The 18092-nt window shown below is 42.1% G+C and overlaps 1 protein-coding gene across 1 annotated transcript in view; it reads right to left on the bottom strand.

The window, feature by feature from the left end:
• Nucleotides 1–18092, bottom strand: part of tspan4a (tetraspanin 4a) — a 190377-nt gene that overhangs the window by 49407 nt on the left and 122878 nt on the right. The window contains exon 3 of the mRNA XM_063005192.1: nt 7596–7670. Coding sequence (XP_062861262.1) covers nt 7596–7670 — 75 coding nt within the window. The remainder of the gene's footprint in view (nt 1–7595; nt 7671–18092) is intronic.

Genomic DNA, 18092 nt, shown 5'->3' with positions numbered 1-18092 from the left:
ATGAAACAGCGGGTAGTGTGTAGCCAGAGGCACAGGAACATAAATTTAGCAAGGTATGTTGCTGCCAACTAAAAGAAAAGCAAGCATACACACCAAAAAATCCAATAACAAGGCTTTCACCAACACATCAACCTTTCAGAAATCCCAAAACCTCTACAACACCATGAATTATGATGAGATATGAAATATCTATAAAAGTGCTAAAATATTCTGACAACGGTAGGCTCATAGTCAACCGAAGCCTATAATTACACCAGCATAATTACACCCCGTCATATCCATGTGTGAATATATAATACACATAATCCTGAGCTGCCGCTACCAGTCTTCACAGTGCAACATCAAATAAACAAATCAATCACATCCACTGATTGTAAGTAGTGCTCTCAACCTCTTAAATGATTATTCAATTGTACATAATCCTCTCATTTAAAGCAACCTTAAGAAATAATAATCAATAGAAAATACAAACGGATAGAGCATATAAAGTTCTCAAACAAGGCTGTAATTACGGCTGCCACTGACAACTATTTTCCTATCGATTAATCTATAGACTATTGATTAGTCGATTAATCTAAACGATTAATTTTCCTTCAACAAATGTAATTCAGAATATCATTTAAGCTTCTATTTTAACAAACTGGATGGCATAATAATATGGCACAAAACTAAATGTAAACAGGGTTTATGTCCATATTATCAAATTCTCAAGTGTTCCATATTAAACAAAGTGCAACACGTGTTTATGGCATTCCGTGTGCCTAAATAGTGCTTAAATATCAGAAATAGCAGAAATAAATTAGTTAGAGGAGGGCATGTCTCATTAAATCCAACGTACGATAACAACAGAATGAGCCCAGATTCTAACCTACACATTCACTCAAAACTAGCGTTAAGGCTCATTCATATGAGAAGCTTTTTGTGCTTTAATCACCGTGGCAACCGCAAAAATCTTGAGCCCAACGCAGCAAAGTGCGTGGCGCGTGTGAATGCACCCTAACTGAACTCGCTAAGAAGTACGGTATTTCAAGATCTCCGCGATTAAGAAGCGTAATGAAACAATATAGAAGTAAAAATGCACCCTAACTGAACTCGCTTAGGAATACGATATTCTAGGATCTCCGCGATTAAGAAGCTTAATGAAACAATATAGACGTGCAACATGGCGCTAGTGCTGCTGTGGTACCATCAAAGCTTTGTACAGTGTACAAACCACCTTTTTGTTTTGTGCCAGTTTAAGTATTCCTAAACTTTTGATTTGGGTCTTGAAAAACTTGTAGCTTTGCTTTGAAAGCTCTCTACAATCGGCCTCTGACTGCTGCAGACGGCATTTTTTAAGACTGCGCTATATGCCGCCCACCAGTGACTGGACCAAATATGACTGAGGTCATGCACGCCGCAGGTAGTGCTGAGGGAAAGCATATGAACGGTTATAAGAATGGAATCTTTGTAGAAATAACAAGGGATCATTAAATTTTTATTTAGTTAACAGTTTTAAAAATGATGCATTGACTTAAAATAAAATGCGTCGACGTCATCAACTAGGTCGACCAATCGCGGCAGCCCTAGCTGTAATCACAACATATATTGAGGTGGATTATAATAAACCTGTTCCATTCACTAACTTTGCATAATGTCAGGATCCATTAGTGTTCCCATCAGTAATTGACGGAAGGAACGTTTGGTGGCTATAATATATCTTCACACACAACTGAATGACCAGTGGTAACTACATCCACCGATCAGACATAACATTATGACCACCTCCTTGTTTCTACACTCACTGTCCATTTTATCAGCTCCACTTACCATATAGAAGCAATTTGTAGTTCTACAATTACTGACTGTAGTCAATTTATCAATGGTCAGGACCACTACAGAGCAGGTATTATTTAGGTGGTGGATGATTCTCAGCACTGCAGTGACACTGACATGGTGGTGGTGTGTTAGTGTGTGTTGTGCTGGTATGAGTGGATCAGACACAGAAATGCTGATATAGTTTTTAAACACCTCACTGTCACTGCTGGACTGAGAATAGTCCACCAACCAAAAATATCCAGCCAGCAGCGCCCCGTAGACAGCGTCCTGTGACCACTGATGAAGGTCTAGAAGATGACCAACTCAAACAGCAGCAATAGATGAGCGATCGTCTCTGACTTTACGTCTACAAGGTGAACCAACTAGGTAGGAGTGTCTAATAGAGTGGACAGTGAGTGGACACGGTATTAAAAACTCCAGCAGCGCTGCTGTCTGATCCACTCATACCAGCACAACACACACTAACACACCACCACCATGCAGTGCTGAGAATGATTCACCACCTAAATTAATACCTGCTCTGTGGGGGTCCTGACCATTGAAGAACAGGGTGAAAGCAGGGAGAAACAGATGGACTACAGTCAGTAATGGCAGAAGTACAAAGTGTTCCTATATGGTAAGTGGAGCTGATAAAATGGACAGCGAGTGTAGAAACAAGGAGGGGGTTTTAATGTTATGGCTGATTGATGTCTACTGCATGTTGTCTCCTTATTATAGCTGACTTCGACACACACTTCTGCATATAATGATGCTCAGGTCTATGTATGTTTCTTTGTTTTTTTTTGCATGAAACAATGATATTCAGGGTAGCTGTGTGTGGGAGAGCTTTGTAGCTACCGTGTAAAATGATTGTCTAAAGTGCCTAATTAAAATGTTTTCTTTATTTAATTTCATTTTCGTCTGCTGCATCTGCAAAAAGGTTGGGCGTGTGACCATCTACTGTGTCTTCAGTTTTACAACCTGAGTGATTTGGCACATGGTTATATCATAAAAATGCTAAATTCTGTGTGTGCCATGCCTATGGGTAGATCCACAATCAGCCAATGATTTTGTTTTGCATATTTGATAAGTGCACTTGGGTAGTATTAGCCCACCACAGCTAGGATTGGGGTTAGAATCTCAGGGATGCTATCCGGACATCTGGATAGACATAATTGACCATGTCTTGGGAAGGCAGGGAAAGGGAGGCCAAAGCCCTGCACTGGATTGGTGCCTGTCCAAGGTATTCCTGCCCAGTGTTGCCCAGTAAAACCAGACTCCATGACAAAGCGGTTGATAAAATACAAACATTTAATAAACTTGTATTATTTTTATACCAACGTACACACACACACACACACACTTCCTTTATTACGCTTATTTTATTTTTTATATTTTTGTTTATGCATTTTCTCCCCTTTCTCTCCTGACATTTAGCGCATCTAATTACCCAGTTGCATTACGCTTCCTCTCTACTGATGCCGAACCCCACCCTGATTGAGGAGAGCGAGACTGACACACACCCCCTCCGACACGTGTGCAGTAGCCAACTGCATCTTTTCACCTGCACGAGGTGAGTTCATTTGCGGATCAGCTTTGTGTATGGAGAGATCACACCCTGATCAACGCATTATCCCTCGGCAGGTGCCATCAATCCCACCCTGTATGAACAACAGCCAATCGTTGTTCGTGTGGGCGCCCAGCCCAGACGGATGGCAGAGTTCAAAATGTCGGCTCTGGGGTGTTAGCGTGTTTTGCCGCTTGCCACCTGAGCGCCTACTAAGCTAATTTTAAGAATGTATCACAGAATAGTTAAAGTCTCAAACATTAACTTGTCATTCTTCTTGTTTTGTGTTGCATCCTTGTTATTCTGGTTCATTACAGCTGTTCAGTCATGAATAAGATAAAATGAGATCATGCCACATTAAATCTCAACTAAAGCCAGCCACTACGTGATAAATATCTAGAAATACTGGAGCTCTGTGATGAGTGTTCTTGGATGATTCAATAAAACTTCACTTGTCTGTGTTACTCAGAAACATACTCAGTAACATCTACCTTTAGCTATCCACAGAAGGCCACAACTTTGGTTTGATTGGCAGGATCTTGTTCAGGGAATTTTGTTTGGTCAATTATTGCATTTTTAGCCTCAGATTTAGTCACCAGATGCTGACTGATTTGTTGAGGTGTGAGACAGAAGACCAGATGTTTAGAGACGTTTTTCTACCGAAAGGAGAGAACGTGCATTTAAAAATCAGACGAGCTGCTTAAACCTTCTGTTCAGAGGGGGGAAAACAATTATTCTAATACTTGTTATTTATTTTATATACACTGGCTGGCCAAAAAAAAGGTCACCACCTGGATTTAACTAAGCAAATGGGTAAGAGCCTCCCATTGGATAATTACTGCATGGGTGATTGTTTCAGCTGGCAACAAGTTATTTAACCCTAACTGTTGCAGTGAGTAGCTTCTCATTCGTTAAACAACCATGTTGAAAGACACATCCTGTGGTCGTGGAAAAGATGTTAATCTGTTTCAGATGGGTCAAATTATTGGCATGCATCAAGCAGAGAAAACATCTAAGGAGATTGCTGAAACTACTAAAATCGGGTTAAGAACTGTCCAGCGCATTATTAAAAAGTGGAGGACAGTGGGGAAACATCATCTTCGAGGAAGGAATGTGGTCGGAAAAAAATCTTGAATGATCGTGATCGGCGATCACTTAAACCTTTGGTGAAATGAAATGGTAGAAAAACTCCATCATGCCTAGTGCCTACCGTACAAGCCTGTGGGGGCAGTGCTATGATCTGGGGTTGCTGCAGTTGGTCAGGTCTAGGTTCAGCAACGTTATGTGCCCAAAGCATGAGGTCAGCTGACTACCTGAATATACTGAACCACCAGGTTATTCCATCAATGGATTTTTTCTTCCTTGATGGCACGGGCATATTCCAAGATGACAATGCCAGGATTCATCGGGCTCAAATTGTGAAAGAGTGGTTCAGGGAGCATGAGACATCATTTTCACACATGGATTGGTCACCACAGAGTCCAGACCTGAACCCCATTGAGAATCTCTGGGATGTGCTGGAGAAGACTTTGCACAGTGGTCCAAATCTCCCATCATCAGTACAAGATCTTGGGCAAAAATTAATGCAACTCTGGACAGAAATAAATGTTGTGACATTGCAGAAGCTTGTGGAAACTATGCCAGAGCGAATGCGTGCCGTAATCAAAGCTAAAGGCGGTCCAACGAGTGTGTGACCTTTTTTTTGGCCAGGCAGTGTATTTTGTTTTATATATTCACTTTAAATGAATTCTGTCATTGTACCTATAAGTATGAATTCGAATATGTATTGTTATGCATCTAAGGTCATTAGTAGTAGTGGCAATGTTTAAAACCTTTTATCCTAGACACCTTGTCACCTCTCTACCAACTGTCAAACAAAAGTGACGCTCGTAGAACCCCCGCTTACCATGTGTTAATTGGTTGGTGGAATGTTCTAAGCATTGCAATGACACTGTGTCCCATGTATAAAGACAAGAAGAACATTAACACACACACTGCATGAAAAACCACTCCAGAAAACACCATGAGTGAGATGTGAGTTTGAATCTCAGCGACGCAATGGGCTGTCCAGTCGTCCACACAGACATGATAGCTGCGTTCGGAATCGCATACTTCCATACTCAATAGTACGCGAAATGAGTACGCGAGAGCGGTTAGTATGTCCGAATACATAGTATAAATAAAGAGGTACGCGAGAAGTACCCGGATGACCTACTTATTGGGCAGCCATGTTTGAGTATGCAAGCGATGCACACTTGCGGTCCGCTAATGTATCCCATAATGCAACTGGAGCTGCGTAGGCGTTCAAAGCGGAATAAGAACCAAGAAAGACGTGGAAAACGGAGTCCTCTGTTCACAAGTGTAAGTAAGATAAATAAAATAAAACATTTTAAAGACGAATAAATAACAAAAACACGATAAATATTCAAAATTTTGGCGAGTGGGGTTTGTAATGAGTCTGTAACTATGGTGATATTACGTCATCACGTCCTTACGTCATCACTTGACGTTGGCAAGATGGCGCATGTAGTACGTAGCGGTGTTGTGTGCATACTGCATACTTCTGTACTGAAAGTATGTACTTTTTTACCGGCCGAGTAGTGCATACTTCCTCCAATCTAGTACATACTCTGTAAGTATGCGATTCCGGATGCAGCTGATGTCTGCGGAAAGGTCGGGGGAGGAGGGGTCTGGCCTTGCGCCTAGTGTTTCCTGTCAGACCTGCCACGACCCTGACCAAGATGCAGTGGTTGAAAGCATGAAATGAAATTACATATTTTTGCACTGAGCATTATTTTACAAGAAGCATTATTTATTTATTTGATATATTTCCCCATTTTCCTCCTGGTTTAGTGCACTCAATTTTGTCTTCCGCTGCTGAGAGATACCAGATTGCATCCAAGGAGAGCACGTCTCTGTACACGCCTCTTCCGACACGTGTACAGCCCTCCTCCTCTCAACCGTGTCTTCCGCCAATCAGGGTCCTTACATATAGCGTATGAAGACCCACACACCCACACATAGTCCGGCCCCTTACCCTGCATATGGTGGCCAATTAGTATCTGCTGCAGGCACTGCCAATTATGCCCGCCAGATGGCGCCCAGAAACTCGGTGCTGGTGTGCTAGCGGAATATCCGGCTGTGCCACCTGGGTGCCCAGAAGCATTATTTATTTACTTTTTTATAAAAAAAATTGCACCATGCTTCCTCTCCACCAAGGCTGATCTCCGTTCTGACTGAGGAGAACGAAGCTGACCCACGCCCCCTCCGACACCTTATCACCTACACTTTGACGGGTGCAGTGCAGCCTAGCTGCATGCATGGAGGGACACACCCTAAGAGGACTCCTTCCTCATCTCTGTGCAGGCTCCATCAATCAGCCAGCAGAGGTCGTAATTGCATCAGTCATGAGAGACTGACCCTATCCGGCTTAGTCCCGCCCAGATAAACAACAGGCCAATCGTTGTTCATGTGGCCGCTCAGCCTCAGCCGGTAGGCAGAGCTGAGATTCGGTACGATGTATTCGAGATCCCAGCTCTGGTTCCAGCGTGCGTTTTTACCGCCGCGCCACCTGAGCGGCCTGGACAGAAGCATTATTTTAGCACAAAACATTTCAAGTCTTTTAAAAGCCTTTCCAGAGGAGTGAAAGCTGTTATAACTGAGCAAAACCATAGAAATGAATATGCCATTAATATACCTTCCGTATTTGCAGTGTCGGGTGTCCACATACTTTTGGCCCAACAGAATACATACACTGGGGCCTTCTTTTTTTTTGTGTGGAAGCTTTTAATCCCATGCAACTATGAACAGTATTAACCATGTTCCAACAGATTCTAATCCTCTGCAAAACATTTAACAATGCAGACACATTCTTTCAGAATTGCAATATATCATTTGCATAGCATATCATGTCTGTATGTACACATCCAACCGGCTGATAGCACCGCTGAGGATTCAAACCCTGTATCCCAGCGGTAGCTTAATTTACTGCTGCACCATCCGAGTGCCCACGTTTAAAGATCTTAAATTCATTCTTCACTTTGGACAATGAAGAATGCATTCTAATTATTTCGTCACAGGAAAAACAACAGTAAAAAAAACATTTAAATTGAATCCCTGCTGTGACATTCATGTCCCTGCAAGTGTATGTAAATTCTTGACTTCAATTTTAAATTTATGAGAAATCAACTGCTACGCGGAAAAAAGCGCGAGGGTTAAGTAATAGGCTTACCTGATCCTGATATGCGAAGAAGAGGATGATGAAGAGAATCTCCAACAGGAAAATCAGGAGAAGCAGGACGAAGAACTGTAAAGAAAGACAGTATAGGTAAAGTACAGCACAGATAAATGTACACTGATCAGCCATAACATTAAAACCCCACCTCCTTGTTTCTACACTCACTGTCCATTTTATCAGCTCCACTTACCATATAGAAGCACTTTGTAGTTCTACAATTACTGACTGTAGTCCATCTGTTACTCTGCATGCTTTTTTTTAGCCTGCTTTCACCCTGTTCTTCAATGGTCAGGACTCTCCCAGGACCACTACAGATCAGGTATTATTTAGGTAGTGGATCATTCTCAGCACTGCAGTGACACTGACATGGTGGTGGTGTGTTAGTGTGTGTTGGAATGAGTGGATCAGACACAGCAGCGCTGCTGGAGTTTTTAAATACCTGCTCTGTACTGGTCCTGTGAGGGTCCTGACCATTGAAGAACAGCATGAAAGGGGACTAACAAAGCATGCAGAGAAACAGATGGACTACAGTCAGTAATTGTAGAACTACAAAGTACTTCTATATGGTAAGTGGAGCTGATAAAATGGACAGTGAGTGTAGAAACAAGATGGTGGTTTTAATGTTATGGTTGATCGGTAATTAATAAAAAAAAAAAGTATTTGCCCCCAAGACAACAATTGGTTGTCCCAGCTTAATAGTAGTTTTTTTTATTATTTGAATCTGACCAATTGCTAGTTTTTTCCAACTGCATATTTTGACCATTTCTACCAAGGGTGCCAAAAATTCTGAGTCCGATGGTTAAGTAATATGATTTAGCTGTTGTTGCATCTGACGGCTTTTTGCAGCAGATCTAAATCTACTGTCTAATGACAAACAACAGGCCCGCTGTGTTGTTCATCTTGTCTAAAACACATGCTTACTTATTCACAGTGTTGCATCTCTCATTTTCAGATCAGTAAATTAAGATATGGAAAGAACATAAGAGGGCATTACAGACCTCAGTATAAACAAACTCATCAGCAGGAAATACAGTGGATTATATATGATAGATCAGGAGTGTCAAACTACAGTACTGGAGCACTGCACAGTTTAGTGTTTTCACCACTTTATCACATACATATGAATTATTTATCAAGCGCTCGGAGATCTGAATGAGCTGTGACATTGGGGGGAAGTTGTGGAACACTGATGGAGAGAGAAAGCGATAAAACAACCAACCGAAACAGATGAATATAAAAGCTGCTTTCTACCATGTCATGTTATTTCTGGAAGCTTTGTATGACCATGCTTCCTTTAATGTGGTGTGAAAACAGAACTGCCCCTTTTTATTACCTCTATTATTGTGTATTTGTCACACTAAATAACTGTACATGTAAAAAGTGTATTAACGGGCGCTCAGGTGGCGCAGCGGTAAAAAGACACTGCAACCAGAGCTGGATTCTGAGTACCTCGTATCGAATCCAGCTTTGCCTCACCGGTTCGAGGCCGAGTGGCTGTATGAGCAACGATTGGCCAGTTGCTCAGTTGGGGGGTGGGACTAAGAACCGGATGTGGGTCTCTCTCTGTCAGAATGCGATTACGACCTCTGCCGGCTGATTAGAGGTGCCTGCACAAGAGATGAGGAAGAGTGCCCTTAGGGTGTGTCTCTCCGCATGCAACGCTAGGTGGCGCCACACTCATCAATGTGTGGGTGGCTAAAATGCATCCGGCTGCTGCCCATGTTTCGGAGGGGATATGGGTTAGCTTCGATCGCCTCGGTCAGGGCAGGGTTCGGCATAGACAGAGAGGAAGCACGATGCAAATTGAACAATTGGATGTGCTACAGGGGGACAAAAAGGGAAAAAAAAGTGTATTAACACCCGTGGTAATGACTAAATTCAGGGTTTTTAGTAACATCCATTGCTAACGTATAAGATCAATTATTTATAATGTACATACATACTTTCTTGTGGCTGCAGTTTACAGAAAGGCATTTTAAGTTGTACACAAACTTAGAACTATAATACATGGTTTGATCAATTTGGTGTGGAGAAAGTCTAGAAGAATGCACAGTACCCTGAACACAACTCTTTTAAATACCTCTGGGATAAACTGGAACATTATTTGTGAGCCAGACCTTGCACAATATCTGTACCTCGCTTAAAAAATGCTTTTTTACGTCTTGTCACGAAAACAAACGCAAGAAGTGACAAAAGGTTTAATGATACCGTGTCCAAAAATGCACGTCAACAAGTAGCGAGCGATCAAAGTTTGTGCGGTAATATGCAGCGTAAAAGCAAGTAGGAAAAAATAAATGAATCTGAGTGGATTTGGCTACGCAAACAGCATTGATTGTTCTATAGTGAGTTGGAGGTTAATAAATATTTTTTGCAATGCAGCGCTGGTGTTTTGTAGAGAATGATAAGGTCAGAAATACTGTAAAACTTGTGTGTGTGCCGATGTATTCTGATTTATACCCCTGTCCCACCTTTTTACAACTCCTCCCCTGCATTTCCCCTCACACCGTTTTTTTTTTTTTTTAATTATCTATTTTTTCCCACTTTTTTCCCCCTAACTTTTATCCCATTCTAATCATGTCCACTTACCCTGATTGTGTCCTCTATACTGATTCGACACTTTGCCGCTGACTGAGGACGCCACTCAACTGACTTGCGCCCCCTCCGGCACGCACAGCCTGCATTTTTCACCTGCACGAGCCGAGTTCATACACCGAGACACTGCGCACTGAGGGTCACACCCCCCTCAATGTTATTCCTCAGCCCTGTGCAGGCGCCGTCAGTAAACCAGCAGGGGCCGCAGTTGTACCAGTTATGAGGACCTATGCTCCGACTTCTACCCCTAACCCTGAACAACAGCCAAACGTTGTTCATACTGCCGCCAAACCTAGTCGGAAAGGTAGAGCTGAGTTTCGATATGATGCACCTAGAAACCCAACTCTGGTGAGCTAGCGTACTTTACCACTGTGCCACCTGAGCGACCTCCTCACACCGTATCTTGCGTTCTCATTGGCTGTTCGACATAACACTCATTGCCAGTTGGGCGACTCAGATCCAGATATTTGACATGCTAGATATCTCTCTTCGAGCCGCTCGGATCGAGTTGTTGAGTAGTTCACACATAGCGATTGAGAGCCGAGTTTTGATCGCCGAGCGAACGCAGAGTTGCTCCCGAGCCGACAAATCTAGCACCGACCAGTCGGCAAGCGAAAATCAGGGCAAAAATCGTGTAGTGTGAACTTAGGCATAAGCAGCACTGCCATAGAAAACAATGGCACAGCCAGCACAAAAGCGGTTTTCCCGCTTCTCATGTGAATGTGCCCTTAGTGCAGATGACATGATTAGCTTGCACATGAAACGACACCATTAATGTTGAGTAGTACACATGCATTTTTGAGCAACGTCTTGCCGTCTAAACAATATCTTTTTCAGAGATGTGCCTGCTTATATTAAAAAGATAATGCAAAGCCACATCCTGTTAAACTGGCCCATCTGCAGTCCAGACCTGAAAATGTGTGGAGCATTATAAAGAGCAATATATGAAAACTGATATCTCAGACTATTAAGCAGCTAAAGCGTTAAATTATGCATGAATGAGGGAAAAATCAATTTTTACAACTACAATTGGTGTCGTCATTGTACAATTACCACTGTTGCATTCCCTTTTGATTCCATGTCTTGTAAACATGCCATTCCCAATTTTTTTGGTAATGTGTTGCATCAGAATTAGAAATCTTTGAGGTACAAGTATGTAATAACAGAAGAAATAGTAAAGAGAAGAATTACTTTTTACATTTCCATCAATCTTTGTTGCTAATAATTTTATCCTAGAACACCATCTGCCCATAAAAAACGTGAATGATGACATTTGTCAGATGTTTTAAACATTTTTTATGTATAAAGTTATAAGAAAACCTACAATCATCAATCCTGTCCAAATACACCGATCAGCCATAACATTAAAACCACCTCCTTGTTTCTACACTCACTGTCCATTTTATCAGCTCCACTTACCATATAGAAGCACTTTGTAGTTCTACAGTTACTGACTGTAGTCCATCTGTTTCTGTACATACCTTTTTAGCCTGCTTTCACCCTGTTCTTCTATGGTCAGGACCCCCACAGAGCAGGTATTATTTAGGTAGTGGATGATTCTCAGCACTGCAGTGACAATGACATGGTGGTGGTGTGTTCATGTGTGTTTTGCTGGTTGAGTGTCCACTCACTGTCCACTCTATTAGACACTCCTACCTAGTTGGTCCACCTTGTAGATGTAAAGTCAGAGACGATCGCTCATCTATTGCTGATGTTTGAGTTGGTCATCTTCTAGACCTTCATCAGTGGTCACAGGATGCTGCCCACAGGGCGCTGCTGGCTGGATATTTTTGGTTGGTGGACTATTCTCAGTCCAGCAGTGACAGTGAGGTGTTTAAAAACTCCATCAGCGCTGCTGTGTCTGATCCACTCATACCAGCACAACACACACTAACACACCACCACCATGTCAGTGTCACTGCAGTGCTGAGAATGATCCACCACCCAAATAATACCTACTCTGTAGTGGTCCTGTGGGGGTCCTGACCATTGAAGAACAGGGTGAAAGCAGGCTAAAAAGTACGTAGAGAAATAAATGGACTTACAGTCAGTAATTGTAGAACTACAAAGTGCTTCTATATGGTAAGTAGGGCTGGATATCGCCACTAATTACCTGGATCGATTCGATTCCGATTTACAAGGTCCTGATTCGATCTTCGATTCGATTTTCGATTCAATTTCATTTCAACACATTTAGGCATATTTGAGTTACATTAACAGGTTTTGTTTAAATATGTACAGATGTACAGAGAACGAATGTGATAATTGTACAAAGAACACTCATTATTAAAAATATTTGTTTTTACATAAGTAATCCACAACAAAAAACAGTAACATTAATTTTTTTTATTTTATTATTATTTTATATGTCTGACACGCTACAACAGTGTATGTGTAATGTAAACATACACCTGGCTGTTGCACAGCTTATGCCAAGTTCACACTACACAACTTTCTGATTTGCCGGGTCGCTGTACAGTTCACACTGCACGACTGATCGGTGATGGGTTTTACACTACACCATCTATCACCAACTGGAATCACAGGCGAGCTTCTCTGGTCTCCCAAACTACGTTTTGTCCCAAAAAAACACGTGAGAAGTGACGAGGGGTTTAATTAAACCACGTCCTAAAATACACTCCAACAAGTAGCGAGAGATCAAAGTTTGTGCGCTGATGAGCAGCGTAATATCAAAGAGAAAAAAATAAAGGAATCTGAGTGGATTTGGCAACACGACCAACAGGGATTGTTCTGAAGTTGGAGGTTAATAAATATTTTGTTTTGTAGAGAACGATAACTACAGGGGTTGGACAAAATAACTGAAACACCTGTCATTTTAGTGTGGGAGGTTTCATGGCTAAATTGGACCAGTCTGGTGGCCAATCTTCATTAATTGCACATTGCACCAGTAAGAGCAGAGTGTGAAGGTTCAATTAGCAGGGTAAGAGCACAGTTTTGCTCAAAATATTGCAATGCACACAACATTATGGGTGACATACCAGAGTTCAAAAGAGGACAAATTGTTGGTGCACGTCTTGCTGGCGCATCTGTGACCAAGACAGCAAGTCTTTGTGATGTATCAAGAGCCACGGTATCCAGGGTAATGTCAGCATACCACCAAGAAGGACAAACCACATCCGACAGGATTAACTGTGGACGCAAGAGGAAGCTGTCTGAAAGGGATGTTCGGGTGCTAACCCGGATTGTATCCAAAAAACATAAAACCACGGCTGCCCAAATCACGGCAGAATTAAATGTGCACCTCAACTCTCCTGTTTCCACCAGAACTGTCCGTCGGGAGCTCCACAGGGTCAATATACACGGCCGGGCTGCTATAGCCAAACCTTTGGTCACTCGTGCCGATGCCAAACGTCGGTTTCAATGGTGCATGGAGCGCAAATCTTGGGCTGTGGACAATGTGAAACATGTATTGTTCTCTGATGAGTCCACCTTTACTGTTTTCCCCACATCCGGGAGAGTTACGGTGTGGAGAAGCCCCAAAGAAGCGTACCACCCAGACTGTTGCATGCCCAGAGTGAAGCGTGGGGGTGGATCAGTGATGGTTTGGGCTGCCATATCATGGCATTCCCTTGGCCCAATACTTGTGCTAGATGGGCACGTCACTGCCAAGGACTACCGAACCATTCTGGAGGACCATGTGCATCCAATGGCGGTGCCGTGTATCAGGGTGACAATGCACCAATACACACAGCAAGACTGGTGAAAGATTGGTTTGATGAACATGAAAGTGAAGTTGAACATCTCCCATGGCCTGCACAGTCACCAGATCTAAATATTATTGAGCCACTTTGGGGTGTTTTGGAGAAGCGAGTCAGGAAACGTTTTCCTCCACCAGCATCACGTAGTGACCTGGCCACTATCCTGCAAGAAGAATGGCTTAAAATCCCTCTGACCACTGTGCAGGACTTGTATATGTCATTTCCAAGACGAATTGACGCTGTATTGGCCGCAAAAGGAGGCCCTACACCATACTAATAAATTATTGTGGTCTAAAACCAGGTGTTTCAGTTATTTTGTCCAACCCCTGTATATTACGCCCCTGCTCCACTTGTTTACAACCTCTCCCGTGTGTTTCCCCTCACTGTTTCACATTGATTAAGAGCCGAGTTGCTCCCGAGCCGGCAAATCTAGCGCCGACCAGTCGCCGAAAATCAGGGCAGAAATCGTGTAGTGTGAACCAGGCATTACTGGAGCTTCTGCCATGCTGAACTGATGTGCAGGTCAGATCTCGTTGCACGAAAAAACAGCGGCTGGTCACGCGAGATTAAAGAAGGTAACAGATTTCCGTGTACACCGTAAAAAGGGACGTATTTAAAAGATCGATCTCGCGTTTATATGAATCGATATCGGATCATTCAAATAAAGATCGATTCGAATCGAAAAATCTATTTTATAAACCCACCCCTAATGGTAAGTGGAGCTGGTAAAATGGACAGTGAGTGTAGAAACAAGGAGGTGGTTTTAATGTTATGGCTGATCAGTGTATATCAGTTGGTAGAGTGGGTTTTGCACAACAGCAAAGGTTCTAAAGACCTGGGTTCAATCCTCATCCCCGTCAGTGTATGTAAAAGGAAACTTTGTATGTGTGTTTTTTTTCACCTTCGAAAAATACAGAAAGTGGATTGGCTCATTTTAATTGCCCCTTGGTGTGAGTAAGAAAATAGGATAGTGTGCTGCCCTGTGCCCTATACACAACATATTCCCACCTATCATGTCCAGTGCACCAAGCAGCAATACAATACAGTCAAATACAGGGCACCACAAACCCATAAATGTACATACCGGTCCACCTCCTATATGTATTTGATACAGATTTTACAACACCTACGCTGGCTGAGGAAAGCCGTAGGTTAGCACACTTTGTCTCAGACATGTGTGAGTCCACCAGTGTGTTCTTTTCCTGCTCGTCACAGAGACCCAACCATATAGTAGGAGTCACTGTTGCAGAGGCAAGAAGGTGAATCTCCATTCAACCTTCCTCCCCCAGACATGGCCAGCCGTGTCTGTTGTGCACACAGCTAGAATATACACCGATCAGCCATAACATTAAAACCACCTCCTTGTTTCTACACTCACTGTGCATTTTATCAGCTCCACTTACCATATAGGAACACTTTGTAGTTCTACAATTACTGACTGTAGTCCATCTGTTTCTCTGCATGCTTTGTTCTCCCCCTTTCATGCAGTTCTTCAATGGTCAGGACCCCCACAGGACCACCACAGAGCACGTATTATTTGGGTGGTGGATCATTCTCAGCACTGCAGTGACACTGACATGGTGGTGGTGTGTTAGTGTGTGTTGTGCTGGTATGAGTGGATTAGACACAGCAGTGCTAATTGAGTTTTTAAACACCTCACTGTCACTGCTGGACTGAGAATAGTCCACCAACCAAAACTATCCAGCCAACAGTGCCCCGTGGGCAGCGTCCTGTGACCACTGATGAAGGTCTAGAAGATGACCATCTCAAACAGCAGCAATAGATGAGCGATCGTCTCTGACTTTACATCTACAAGGTGGACCAACTGGGTAGGAGTGTCTAATAGAGTGGACAGTGAGTGGACACAGTATTTAAAAACTCCAGCAATTTCCTGTTATGTATGAAACCGGTTCACAGTCCTAAATCTGTACAGTGTAGATTCCACTTATTCATATGTAAATGAGTGAGAATCATGCAAATGAAAACTGGAAGTCACTGAATTAAGGGGGAAAGATTAGAAATGTCACTCATTACATAATCCATTCATTGTTTCATGTACGTTGTACTAATCCTTAAAGTGCAGTCTTGAGGCAGGGATTTTTTTCCTTGCATGGCTACTACTAAGCCCATGGTGAATTAAGTTTGCTTGACTGTTGACAGTGCCATCTGTACTCCAGGAGTTGAATTTATACCAAACCTGTTTTGGTCCTGTTTTTGGTATTACATTTAATTACTTCATTGTAAAAAAAAAAAAAAAAAAAAAAAAAAGTGCAGCCAACTTAAAATAAGTCAACTTATTACAAGTGATTTTTTGAGTAAATCTGCCCAACTCAAAATATTAAGTTAAATGAGGAGTCCACTTAACAAAAATTATTTTGTCCATAGAATCAATTACAGAACAAAGCAATGTTAGTTGGGAGAACAAAAGCTATCACAAATTAAAAAAAATGAGTCCAGATGGTTAACTTCATATTTTAAGCCAAAGTTGTAAAGAAGAATCTTTATGAAACAAGGTGAGCATTATTAAAAACCTTTATTAAACAGAATGGGGTAAAATACAATATGCAAACAACAATATGCAATTTAACAGCAAAATAGCTTACTAAATAACTTACTACTAAAAATTAGGTAGCTAGCACGCTAACATACTGCCAGAAATAGACCAGCTTTACTCTCTCCCCAGCGGGTGGCACGGTGGCTAAGTGGGTAGCACTGTCGCCTCACAGCAAGAAGGTCCTGGGTTCGATCCCCAGGTGGGACAGTCTGGGTCCTTTCTGTGTGGAGTTTGCATGTTCTCCACATGTCTGCGTGGGTTTTCCTCCGGGAGCTCCGGTTTCATCCCACAATCCAAAGACATGCAAGTGAGGTGAATTGGAGATACAAAATTGTCCATTGTCCATGACTGTGTTCGATATAACCATTCCTGTCATGAATGTAACCAAAGTGTAAAACATGACGTTACAATCCTAATAAACAAACAAACAAATACTCTCTCCCCAGCAGTTCTGGGCTTCCAAACATTGTTTTACATTTATTTTCACACATTTCTCCAGCTAATATTTCTACAATAACAATAACTTCATGTTCACAGACCTTTATCCGCTGATATAAATGACTTTCTTTATTCTATGCTAGCGATCTCTCAGAAACGTGCCTGACCCCCTACCGAGACAGGGAAACCCCGTAGCAAAAGCCACTTGCTTGAAGTGTGCATGCAGAACTAAATTAGTTGGTATTGTGGATTAGAAACGTACAATTGTAAGTTACATCAACAAAGGGGCGGCACGGTGGCTAAGTGGGTAGCACTGTCGCCTCACAGCAAGAAGGTCCTGGGTTCGATCCCCCGGAGGGGGAGGTTAGTCCGGGTCCTTTCTTTGTGGTTTGCATGTTCTCCCTGTGTCTGTGTGGGTTTACTCCGGGTGCTCCAGTGTCCTCCCACAGTCCAAAGACATGCAAGTGAGGTGAATTGAAGATACTAAATTGCCCATGACTGTGTTTGATATAAACTTGTGAACTGATGAATCTTGAGTAATGAGTAACTACCGTTCCTGTCATGAATGTGGCCAAGGTGTAAAACATGACGGTAAAATCCTAATAAACAAACAAACATCAACAAAGACAAATTAGTTTGTAATAAGTTCGAGCGGAATTTGATAAAATTACTTCATATGACGTGAACTCTACCTACTAATTTATTTTAGTTTAAATTACATTCTTATTTTAGTTTAGAGAACTGTTTGAAAGTTGGCTTTTTTACAGTGTTGGAATATTAATACATTTCTATTATTGAACTAGTCTACTCATACTTGCTGGGTTGTAAACACAGGACAGAAGTGCAAAATCATCTAGCACTGTCACAGACATTGCTTTTTTTATTTTTAATACTTATCAGTCAAGCGATTAAAAGTGAGCTTGAAGTTTTTAATTAAAGACTGTCTCGATCAAAGACATGTCAGGCAGAGCTGAGGAAAAATGCCTAAAAGCATTACAAAATCTTCAAGGCTTAGGACTTAGGATTTTATTCCACATACCACAGTAGAAGAATTACTGTTAAACGGCTTCAAATGGAAACTTACATCAGCACTGACAACCTATCCGGAAAGTCACAAAGCATCTTCAAAGCACTTCTTAGCTGAGGCTTGAGATGTCTGCACTTCTGTTTGTACCTGAATTATGTATG

The sequence above is a fragment of the Trichomycterus rosablanca genome, chromosome 11, assembly GCF_030014385.1.
Source record: "Trichomycterus rosablanca isolate fTriRos1 chromosome 11, fTriRos1.hap1, whole genome shotgun sequence".
Lineage (NCBI taxonomy): Eukaryota > Metazoa > Chordata > Actinopteri > Siluriformes > Trichomycteridae > Trichomycterus > Trichomycterus rosablanca.
This window is presented reverse-complemented; position numbering and strand designations above follow the sequence as displayed.